We start from the raw sequence: 12,370 nt of genomic DNA, 5'->3' as shown, positions 1-12,370 counted from the left end.
CTATCACTTCCGGGTCAGAAAAAAATCCTCTTCTTCATCCCGGAAGCACGTCATGTCGCCTTGCCTATGACGTACTTCCAAGTTATAGGGCATGTAGAATTCCCTGAGCCTCCCTACAGCGTTTCCTGGAGGTCCCCATGGTATCCAGCAGGGCTGGTTGTAAAAACTACAAGGTCCATGAGGGCCTGCTGGAATTCGGGGAACCTCTATGCCGCAGGGAGAGCTCCATCTGGTGGCCTGGGGGTGTTGGCTGGGATGACAGGCCGGCCATCCCTCACAGTTCCCACCCCTTAGCGAAGTCCAGTGGGGCGGAGCGTCCAGCTCCGCGAGGGACGTCTTCCTCCAGGAGGACCCATCAGTCAGGCCCTGGCTACGTTATCTAGCCTCCCCAGACAACCTAGGGGGAATGTTATAACGGGTATCCCTCTGATCCCCTGTCCTCCGAGGACAACTTCGCCATACGTGGCCCGGCCTACGACAGTTATAGCAGATCCGCTGTCATCCTTGTAGCCTTCCTCCGCGAGACTGGAAACACCTCGGAAACTCTGTCTCCGCCCTTTTCTCCGCCGAGGGAGGTTCCATAGCCACCTCTGTGCTCTCAGCACCCTTTTCAAGTCTGTTAGGAGACCCCCGCTTTAATTTCGATATCTCCTGTTTGATCTGGGGCTTGTTCACAGTTTGGGTCTCTCTATTAGCAAAAGAGAGCCCTTTCACTGTCTGAACACCCTTTGATTTTTTATTAGAAGGAGGCGGCGTCTTCAGCACCGTATCTCTCCGGGAGACAGCACTTTCCAGCTGTTCCGGATCGATCGGTGCTTCCCCCGCCCCTTCTGTCATTATCCCGCACTCTCTTGTAGGACTCGCAGTGATTTGGCACCCGCTACTTATCAAACGCGGGCCTGGATCACACTGCGTCCCTATATGCTGTACGGTACCGGCATTACCTACCTGTACCACCAAATTATATAAAACAGGAAGCTAACGACCCAGCCACCTGAGGTATTCTTCTACCTTCTTTATCGGTGCTTCGGCCTTCGCTCCCAAATCTCTGATGATCTTCTTTATCGCCGTCAGCACCTGAAAAATACTTTGTACAGGCTCGATCAACTTTTTGAGTTCCCGCACGTCTACAAAGTTATTTAATTCGACCTGAGACAGGTTCACTTTCGCATTCTACTTACCTGCCAGCCGGGAGCCAATGAGCACGTCCGCTGTCGGCACATGCTTTGACGGGCTTCGCGGAGGCTTCTGGGATTTGGAGTTCTTATTGTCTGAGGACTGGGTTGCCTTCTTCGGTGGACTGCGGTCTGTCTTTTTAATTTGTCAGCAGGCCAATCAGCCATTTCCCGGCCATCCTCACCTTCTTGCGGGGTGAGCAGTGCTTCGCTCGCCTCCCCCTTCCCTTTCGGAAAACCCGAGTCCGTCTTTTCGCAGACGAAGGCGCAAACAGCTGAACGTGGACCTCCTCCTTCCCAGAATGCTTCGGGTTGGGTCACGTGTCCCTCGCCAGTAGCCAACATGCGGAAGTCTGTAGTTCATCTCTCCGGCTCGAACAAGAGCGTACCACCTTCTGTAGGAGCTTTTCCTGCATCCCGCAGAGCCTCCGGATGATGATTTCCGAGGTATGTGCAAGGTATAAAGTGTGTTATTTTAAAAATATTATCCACTCTTTCCCCGGCACATACCTCGTTGCATTCTTCCTCCGTAGGCTTCTCCCGATCTGTGTGGCCGCTCCTACGCTCATCCCGGCCATGGTGAGTAGAGCGCCTCTGCAGGCGTTGTCGCTCTGCTTACCCCTCTTCTTTCCCAGAGGAAGATTTTCTGGTGATTTACTGCGTGTTCTGACGCTGCCTTCTTGGGGTTCTGTCCACAGTAAATTTTTTAAACACAGGTCCTCTGCCAAACTGACAGCCAGAGAATCCTGCCGGCTACGCCAACTGTGACAGTGTAAGGGTCCCCGTGACCCCATGGACCCTCAGACCAGATGTCAGACACCAGATAAAAGTCCAAAATGAATTTATTATAATAATAAATGTGCACAGAGCACCCTGCAGTCCACAATACTTAATAAACCAATAATCACAATACTCCACTCCCAGACGCATTGCCACCCTTCCACCCAGCTCAACTCATCGTCTGGGATTTCCCATAGTCCTTTTATATTCCCTAACCCGGAAGTGTTTCCAATCCCTCAGTCCATGTGATCTCCTATCACTCCCGGAAGCACGTCATTTCCCTTGTCGCCTTGCCTATGATATACTTCCAGGTTATAGGGCATGTAGAATTCCCTGAGCCTCCCTACAGCGTCTCCTGGAGGTCCCCATGGTATCCAGCAGGGCTGGTTGTAAAAACTACAAGGTCCATGAGGCCCTGCTGGAATTCGGGGAACCTCTATGCCGCAGGGAGAGCTCCATCTGGCGGCCTGGGGGTGTTGGCCGGGATGACAGGCCGGCCATCCCTCACACTGTATAATAATAATAATAATAATTTTGGTACAATATTATTATTATTTATAATTTTGTAATTTGAATATAATAATAATAAAAGTTTATTTATATAATGACAACTAGAAGTTTGTGTGTGCAGTTTGTGCAGTTTGTGTGACTCCTTATGAATCATGCAGAGATCTGCACTGGGAAAGACTGCTGACAGTATAGTACTTATTGGTTAGATGAATTTTCTCAGCTAAGCTACAGCTTTTACAGTTAAGTTTTGCTCAGCTCCAGGAACCTACTTGACAATAATACCAAAAGACTGCCGAGTGATATAAATTTTGTGCATTACACTTATTTATGTTACACTTTTGTACTGAAGTGCATGTTTATGTGTATTGGTTACTTGCTTTACTGGGCTCAGGAAAGGGTTGGAATTCCGGTGTCCTTGTAATGTAAAGCAAAATCACCAAAACATTAATGTGAATATTAAATGCCAAAAATACAGTGGTGCAGTGCTTTGCTGGGCTGCCCCACAGCTTGGTCACTCTTTATGTGATGTTTGAATTCTCCCAGTATCTTTGTGGATTTCGCTGCAGATACTCTAGCTTTCACACACCTCAAAGTTATTGAGGGTCACATCTTCAAAATGGCCGGGTATAAGTGAGCAAATGTACTCTTCAGTGATCTTATATATCATTCTTGAACAGCCTCTACCTCGCACCTTATTTTGTGTTGTGCTTCCTCGAGCACTAAAACTGGACTAATGCAGTTTCAGAAAATGTTTAGACTGATGAGTCTGATGACATCATATTATAAAAGGTCATATTTATGTACAGTTAAACCTGAAGATTTGTGTGTTTCTGACCACCTTTGTTCTTACAGTGAAAGTCATAGTTTTTATTGATAAATTCATTGGCCGGATTGTGAAGAAAAATAAAAGAAAACAAATCAGCTTGGATTATGTGTCCCAATAGAAAGTGAATTGAGCTTGAAGAAATAAGACTGAAGTATCAAGTGCTACGTGTGTTTTTCTGTTACAAATGAGAACTTTGTGATGGTGTTGACCATGAATGGGATTATTTACACACCCTAAAAATCTATTATTTCATTGTTGACTACATGTAAGTTTGGCACTGACAGTAGGGTAATTTGATTAGGTTAATTGCAAATATTTGGCAGTAAAAATTTATTTGACAAGCTGCACTTTTTTGCTACAATTTTCACTTGTGCTATAGCACTCTTAAAAATACAGCTTCTTTCATAATAATAATATTGATAATTAATAATACATTTTTATTTATATAGCACCTTTCAAGTTTACTGGGCTGTACTTCCTAGTAGAAGCATTGCTTGACAAAAAATAGTTTCATTCTGGAAGGTGTTATTTCCATGTGAAATTTGTTCTTTGGACTTTGAAATGGTTAAATGTGGTCAAATCAAAAATCTTTCATGTCTAGTAGGCTACCTATAAGATACTGGTAGATAAAGAAAAACGTGAACTTAGGCTGTGTTATTGTTATTATATAGCAAGAGACCCTTTAAAATCACAAACTCATTGGTATTTCACAAATGTGAAATTATCATCTTTTCATTGTTACTGATATAAATAAATAATGGTTCTTTCACAACTTGCATGTGGATGATTCTTTTAGAACCCAAAAATAGCTGCCTTATGGCATTGCTCTATAGAACAACATTAAGCCTTTATTTATTTAATTTTTTTGAGAATGTGCTTTGCAGTGTGTTTAGTAATGTGGTAGTTACAGTTGATGTAATTAGGATTTTTGGTAGACTGAACTTTGCTTCCATAAAAATAAATCTACTAAAATTTAAAAGGGCAGTACAAAATTGAGACTTCAAAAACATGTTGGACAAATTTCTCCACACAGACAGGAGTTTGCAAAAGCGTATTGAAAACTGTTTTCACCGGTATGACACAGGTTAGTCATCTCCTGAACTCTGTGATCATGCACTGGTCAGTCCAGTCACAGAGCAAAGAATAAGGACCCTAGTCAATTCTGCTGACCTAAAGAAATATTCAAACTTGTCATAATCAATTAGAGAATGGAAGATTACATTTATTTTTATACTAATTTTAAGTGTCTGTTTCAACAGCTTGTCCAGTTCATTCATGCTTTTTGATACACAGTAAATCTTAAAAAGAAAAAAAATTGACTTTGCATTCATTATGGGGCGCTGAAATGTCTGCGGACCAGCTGTTTGAAGAGTTTAACCTTAAAAAGCGGGTGAAATTCTCAGAGGTTCAGCACATCTGTTGTTCAGCACATTCCATTGTAGTCATTTAGTCAAAGAAAGTCTTGTATGGCACAATATAAAAACAATGCAATCAAAGAGAGATATTTTACCTTCAGCAGTTAGGCTGTTCACAGTTAAACTAAAGTAAAATTCTGTGAATATTTCGTGAACAGCATGTGCTTGCTCATTCTTATTATCTGATGTTCTGTCTAATTACTGATAATGCATTTGACCAATATATTTTCCTATTTACCTTGACATTTATATTAAATATTGTTCTCGTATGGGATGGATGAAAGTGTGTTCCAAAGCTGCTGCTGTTGGGGTTTGTCCATTGAAAAATATGAACTGTATGTTTGTCAAGATATATGTCCACATAACATCATCAGGTTCATAGTCAAAACCACAATGCAGGATTGGAGTATAATCCTATTAAATCATTTTCTTTGACAATTGTTATTGTATAATTGCCTGTCTCTTTTTTTCAAGATGCCTTACAATGTCAATGTTTAGGGTCTCATAGTGAGTAGATGGCAGGAAGTGAATGCCAGCTTTATAATTTAAACTTCAATGCCTCAGCCATTTTTCTACATTGCCTGCCTAAATCAGTATGTAAATGTATGTTTGGAGGTGACTATGTCAGGCTTTGGTCTACACTGACCTATGTGGACTGTATAGCACTTCTAGTAACAAGAAAAACCTACACTTCACCCACTGGGCTCATAAAACTGTGGAATTTTTGAGAGTTTGGCTACATGAATTCTATGTTCTATGGTAATGGTCCCTGCAGGGATTTGTAATTTTAAGGTTCTGCGTATCTGATGGACTCTGCCTACAAATGTGGTAAATAAAATTGACTCCTGAAAAATTCTCTGTCCCTGTGGAGCCCATCATCAATACATTTCCTGTACCTCACTGATACCATAACCCCACCACACAGTTCCATAAAGTGGTATTTGCAATATGCAGTTTACATGTTCTCCTTGTGTTCTGTGGGTTTACTTTAGGAAACTGCTTATGGGTTGATTGATGACTTAGCTTCCAATGGATTGCCATCTCATCCAGGTCAGCTTTCTGCCTTGTGCCCATTGCTCTTAAGGTTCACTGTTACTCTGCTTTTAAACAAAATAGGTTATGGAAATGGATATAAATGATGAATATTGCACATATCAGAACAACTGCTTACAACTGTGGCTAGTGTTATCAGTACCTCTGGTAATAACAATGAATACTTAGAGTTTTTTTAGAGAGCATCATTGACCTGATCATTGATGCATGTGTTGTCACAAGACTTTGTAGATCAATTAATATTATGATAGAAAGTAATTGAAAATTTATGAGTTCAACTAAAAATAAATAAAACAGTACTACCACATTGATATACTCTAGGAGAGGTCCGAAAAGCACATAATGTCAGACACAAAAAGCTACTTCACTGTGGAGAAACTGTGGAATGACTGAAATCTTGAAAAATGTAGTAGACTGAACCTTTAGTTAATTTCTAAATAACACTTTAAAAAGCAAGAATAATGTGGCTGGACTTTTAAAATTTATGGAGTCTATACTGGTACCACATTCAGAGCTGGGTCCTTCCCAATATAGGATGTTGCCAAAATGCATTCCACCCACCACCTTCAACCAAAAGCCAAGTTAAAAGAGAAATAACAAGCATGAAAACGTTGTGAATACAAATGATGGGATATCTTGAATAAAACTGGATAGGGTTATCTCCAGAGTAGGTGTGACAAAACAAAAGATTATTCACCACATGTTATGTATTGAGAACACCAGCATCACAAGATCTTGTTTGTTATGTGGATTGGTACCTGATGATATGCATGGATTGAAATGCTTAGGTTTAGCTGTTGACAGGTTTAAAATTCAATAGCAGAGTTGTATCGCTAATGCTGCATTTAACAGTAAGCCAGCGTAGCTGAGCTAGCTGAGGGGTACAGTGGTTAAAGTGTTTTGTGTTAGTTGGCACTATACCAGCTGCATTTTTAGCCAGTTGAAACTAGGTGAAAGAAGAATGGTGACTTACAGAAGAGGCGACAAACATGTTACCAGAACAGCAATATTGAATAAGCAAAAGTAAAGGTGGACTCTGGCATTGAAGCCATGGCTACATTAGAAGAGTGGGTGTCTTAAAACTCTGATAACGTCAAAGAAAAACACCAAGACTATTTATAGAGGCTTATAGGATGATTTTATTAGAATACCAGGAATTTTTTACAAGCAGAGACCGTTCTGTCCATCATGCTTCATTGGTTAGCTAATAGCAAGATTATCCCAATATGTTATCCATTTTTTTAAGTAAATAGGAAATCCAGTCCAATTTGAGTGTTTTTTTCTAGATCTCCTCCTAGTGCCTCCTAGTTTCCATCTTGATTACACATTTTTTAAATTTTCTCCACTGTGAAAATGAAAAAAACATTGGTTTATCCATTCCTTGGATGAACATGAAGACCTGCACTTGGTTCCTGTATATCCTTTTCTGTTTAATAATGTATATGTTCAGACCCCTTTTCCTTTCAGAACATCACTTTTTCATCATTAATCTAGTTTCCTTGGTTCAGATCCCTCATCTGGTTACACAGGCTATAGGTTAATTACTGCTGCTAATGCAGCACTCTTTTTATGCTTATTTTTATTTTGCCCTAACTTGTTAAGATAAATAAGCTATAAATGCTTTTTATTCTTTTACAGTATTTTTGTGGTTTTCAATTTTTTTTTTTTTTTTGCTTAACCAGCCGATAAATAACAATGTGCCTCACAAAGGCAAGAGGAACATTAATTATAAATACTAAATGTATTGTTACATGAAGCAGCCTCAGAAAATTATTTCTGGGTTTATGTTGACGAAACATCTCTAAGCAAAGAAAGTACAGAAGCAATTTAATAGGCAAATGAGATATTAAAACTGCTGAGCATACATCGAGGGATGTTATGTTTTTGTAATGTACTAGTGAGATTGCATCTGGAGTATTGCATGCAGCTCTAGTCATCATGCTACAAAAAACACACTTGAAGCTGTGCAGAGGAGAGCAACTAAGTATATCCCAGGGCTTACGGACATGTCCTACTCTAACAGGCACAGGGAGTTAAACTTCTTTAGTTTCGAGCAGATAAGGCTGTTTGTGAGCTTAATACAGGTCTTCAAAATTCTCAAAGGCATCAACAAAGGACACCCAGTATAATTCTTTCAACTAGATAGGGAATCACATAGTGAATGACGATGTAGGTATCTCCCTTATATATAGAGAGTCATCGGTGGTCTCTATTGACCTGGTGCATCATTCATTTTTGTACTTCTTTTTAGTTGGAAAGACTGTCCTTTCACACAGGTATTGAAATTTCTATAGCACATTTGCTGTTGAAATTTGACTTTTCTTTAGAAGATTTTGAAACACTAGTCCAATTACATTTGACATTTAAAGACAAAGAGATATCTGACATAAAAATAGATCTTACTCTTCTTCCTACACTACAAGCAGCATGTTTTTCAAGTCTTTATCCACAGGAAGGCCAGATCATCCATGGGAAGGGTTGAGAATGTTTCTGAATGTTCCCTTGACTAGTCCGAGATTTCTTCTCTATATTAGAGTAGACATATTAGATTTCCTAGTACATTTCTGTTTGTAATAGAGTAATGTAAGGCAAAGGAACTTAATGTTCAATTAATTATTGTGCTGCCTTAGTTAGTTCTTGTAAAATACATTCTTACCGAAAATGTGTGACTTTGTCCAAAATTTACAAATAAGTCCTACATTGTTCTCCAACTGCTCTGACAGGAAGATCTGATTCTGCCTTGTTCAATTTTCATTTTTCTTCCAGTAAGCACTGACATGACTGTTGTTTGTTCAAATGGATGTGAGTCATGTTCTGAGATCAATGGTTGTCTAAAATGTTTGCCCAAGCTCTTCATTCTTTTGGAAAGAAACGACATAAGACAGAAGGGAATTTGCCTAGCTTCCTGCCCTGTAGGATATTTTGGCGTACGACAACCAGATATGAACAAGTGCATCAGTAAGTATTTTTCATTTTAGAGTTTGTCTTTTGTTTCTTGCTGCTTGTGGGACCCCACGCTAGCATTTCAAAATAATGTGGTATTTGTTATGGGTAACTCACAGGCCTTGGATGGCAGAAAGTTTGGATGTATTGGTTTTTTATACTTGAGTGCAAGCACGGATGTGCCCTGTAATGATCTGAAACACAATTCAGGGTTGGTCTCTCTGACTTCTGATGCTGCAGGGCAGAATCCAGCTCTTGTGATCTGGAATTAGATTAAGCTTGATTGATGCTAAACAGGTGAAGTTATTGAATATGGTATTTTTTTACTTACTTTCAATCTGAAAGTAATGACTACATTTTAATAAATTATCAAGTGTAGTTTAAAGTAAAAAATTGGAGACCTTCAAGTATTGAGTTTATGATATTAGGTTAATTTGTGGATGATCTAGTGGCACAGTGGTAAATACTACTGCCTCACTACTACAGCCCAAGTCACTGTCTGGAAGGACATTTTCCCAACCACAGACACTAATAATCCTTACACATTTCTAATCTGTACAATTATTGTATAACTGGAGAGACTGAATTGTACCTGTCAGAGGTAAGTGTGGGTGTCCACTGCAATGGACTGGTGCCTTGTCCATGGCTGGCAGCCTTATCACACAACTTTGTCATGATGGACTCTGACTACACAGCAGCCTTGAATTTTTATCTAAACATGTTTGACAAATATATGAATGGAAAGATGAATTATAAACAATGTGCTGTGTTGAGCAGAATAGCTGTATTTTTTCTTACATTTCATGCTTTTAGTAAACTGTAAATACAACATCAAATCTAGTATAATATACATTTTAAATGATATCAGGTATGATTGTTTCTGACAGCCTGTCTTCACGGCATAACTTAAAGAACAGTGGAATGTCTCGATTGTCCCTCCTGCTCTTTCTTGTGTCTGCCATGAATAGTGATAATTTACAAGTACGTTTGTAAGATTCTCTTTGATCATCTTGCATTATGTGTAGCATTACTTATACATCATTATGAATATATTAGTATAGATACTATGTATTCATTCTTAAGTAATGTGCCCTAATCAGATACATGCATTATAGACTATTTTTAAATAAAATGTCTGACTTCAGAAGTTGTTCTGTTTAGCCCCTTTCATTGTTAGCACATCCAAAAACAACCTGAGAGAATTGAATATGAAATAATATAAAAAAAAAACTGTTTTATTTTAAATGTAAAAAACTAAGCATATGTAGAAATAAACAAAGCTATACAGGATGTACAGTAGTACATATACATGAAGTACTGTAGATGTACACTTCCCTTCTTGTTGTTTAGGCCATTTTTTATTAAAAAATGACTTGACTAGTTCCTGTCTTGTGTACATTGCTGTAAGGGTGGGCTTTGGCTGCCTCTGAATAGGGACATTGAAATTATATTAAAAATTACTTTGTCTCTTAGTGTCAAAGAATATCAAAATATAATATCCGATTGTAAATCCTCAATTGTTTGTGTAAGACATCAACTTTTAAATGGCAAAGTGAGTAGTGTTGCTGCCTCAGAGCTCCAGAGTTATGAGTTTAAATTCCAGCTTTGCCACTGTTCTCCTCATGTCTGCATGAATATTTCACTGAATACTCTGTTTTTTATCCCACATGTTAAATATGCACATATGAGGTGAACTGGCAGCTTTAAATTGGCCCTGTGTATGTGAGTGTACAAGCCCTTGTATGAACTGATGCCCAGTACAGACTTCCTTTTCTGCTAGGATATAAGCTCTAGCTATCTGTGACTCTGGCCTGGAAAATGTGCACCACAACATGGATAGATATATGGATTAGGACTTAAAATAAATAACACATACTATGATCAAAAATGCATTGTAATCTCATGATTCCTGAGAATCAACAATCTGTTTATTCATTGCTGGAATTAATACTTGGCATTCTGACAGGATTTTCGAGCAACCAGTTAATTTGTTTTATTGCTTTTGTGTAAAGTGTTATCTCTAAACAAGCTGGTAAAAGGCAACTAGCAAGCCAAGTTTATAGCCCAGAGATTGACAGCAAATTATGTAAAGAACGATAAGTGAACCGCAACATATTTATCTAGGTCAAAGGTGCTATGTTCTTGGCTTCTAATGGGGGTGATGTCTGAGAAGTATATTATAGCAAAGGCAGCAAATACAAAAAATTGTGAAAAACAGCATTGTTTCTTTTAGCATTTTTTTGTACTCTTCATGTGGCCATAGATTATTATATCAGATCTTTATTGAGGAGCATTATGTGATTGGTAAATTACAATAATAATCTCTTTCTTTTCTTTCAGAATGTAAAATAGACAATTGTGAGGCTTGTTTTAGTAAAAATTTTTGTACAAAATGTAAGGAAGGCCTATATTTATATAAAGGAAAATGCTACTCAAGTTGTCCAGAAGGTTTTACTGCCTTAAATGGAACCGCAGAATGTAACAGTGTTGGTAAGTTTTTGGGCATGCTTTTGCCACTTTATCTTTATTCCTGAGTAAAGAAATCTTTTTTCATTTTAAGAAGCAGATGCCAATACAATATATATAGGTGGTATTCCCCTTTTTTACTATGATATGAATTTGCAATAGGCTATACACCATGTGTCATAAATTCTTTACAATACTGAGTCTTCACTTTTTGGTATTGTTGTTTAGTCTGCATTACAAAGAATTAGTTTTAATGTGATTACTATTTAAGTATTATCTGCGATAGTACTATAAATTGTATACCCTGTACAGTCAGCTAAAATGAGCATGATAACTGATATTTTTACCCAAAAGTTTTGGACTTGTTGACACAGTGGTTATTGCTGATCATTCACAGCTACAAGGATCTGGGTATGATTTACTGCCTGGCTTGTAATGCATGAAGAATTTGTACATTCCTCACCAGAGTTTTTGTTCTGGATAGCCCAAGTTTTCCTCCCATATTTCAAACATCCTATATTAGTGCTTGTGTCCTTTGAAGAAGTATTACTAGATACAGTATTGTCCACTTCTCAAATCTGATGCTTTTGGGATAGTTATAATTGGAAAAAGCACTAGACACTTAGTAACATAACATGGCATAGCACTCTTAAACTGACAAAATCAAATTAAGAGTTGTAGGGCTGGGGTCTATCCCAACAACACTGGGCAAACAACAGAAACTGTAGATGTTATTTTAGTTTATCATCATGCCACCCCCCCCCCCCCCACTCCAACACACACGCACATACATCTAGCCACTTAATGGATAGGTTATTTCTAGCAGCACTTCAGGTCGTGTGTTTTGTTTCATTTGGTTGAAGGCATAATGATTATGGCTTTGATGACCATGTTCTTGATTGATGCATTAACATCCATTGCCTCCTTTCTGAGTTAACTCTGTGCAGACAGATAATACATGTAACTCAGCGTGCCAGATAACCCACATACTAAAAGCAGAATGATTTCTTTTCTCAAGCTGTAAGAGTCTAATCACATAACAGAGAGAGAAAGCCATTTGACCCATATAGTCTTGCTTAATAAAGATCAGGATATATCTGTATCTACTCACCATAAAAGAACAAAGACTGATAGAGAGAAACCCTTCACTAGCTGCAGTGAAGAAAACTCCAAACATTTAATTGAGAGATTACCACCTCTTT

The 12,370-nt window shown here is 38.6% G+C and overlaps 1 protein-coding gene across 2 annotated transcripts in view; it reads left to right on the top strand.

Annotated features, from left to right (window-relative positions):
• Window positions 1–12,370, top strand: part of rspo1 (R-spondin 1) — an 82,841-nt gene that overhangs the window by 48,265 nt on the left and 22,206 nt on the right. For both annotated transcript variants that reach the window (XM_028819399.2, XM_028819400.2), the window contains exons 4-5: window positions 8,526–8,717; window positions 11,043–11,192. In XM_028819399.2, the coding sequence (XP_028675232.2) occupies window positions 8,526–8,717; window positions 11,043–11,192 (342 nt within the window). The remainder of the gene's footprint in view (window positions 1–8,525; window positions 8,718–11,042; window positions 11,193–12,370) is intronic.

This window comes from Erpetoichthys calabaricus, chromosome 14, assembly GCF_900747795.2.
Source record: "Erpetoichthys calabaricus chromosome 14, fErpCal1.3, whole genome shotgun sequence".
NCBI classification, from domain to species: Eukaryota; Metazoa; Chordata; class Cladistia; order Polypteriformes; family Polypteridae; genus Erpetoichthys; species Erpetoichthys calabaricus.
Note: the sequence above shows the minus strand (reverse complement) of the source record. Positions and strands in the feature narration are given on the sequence as shown.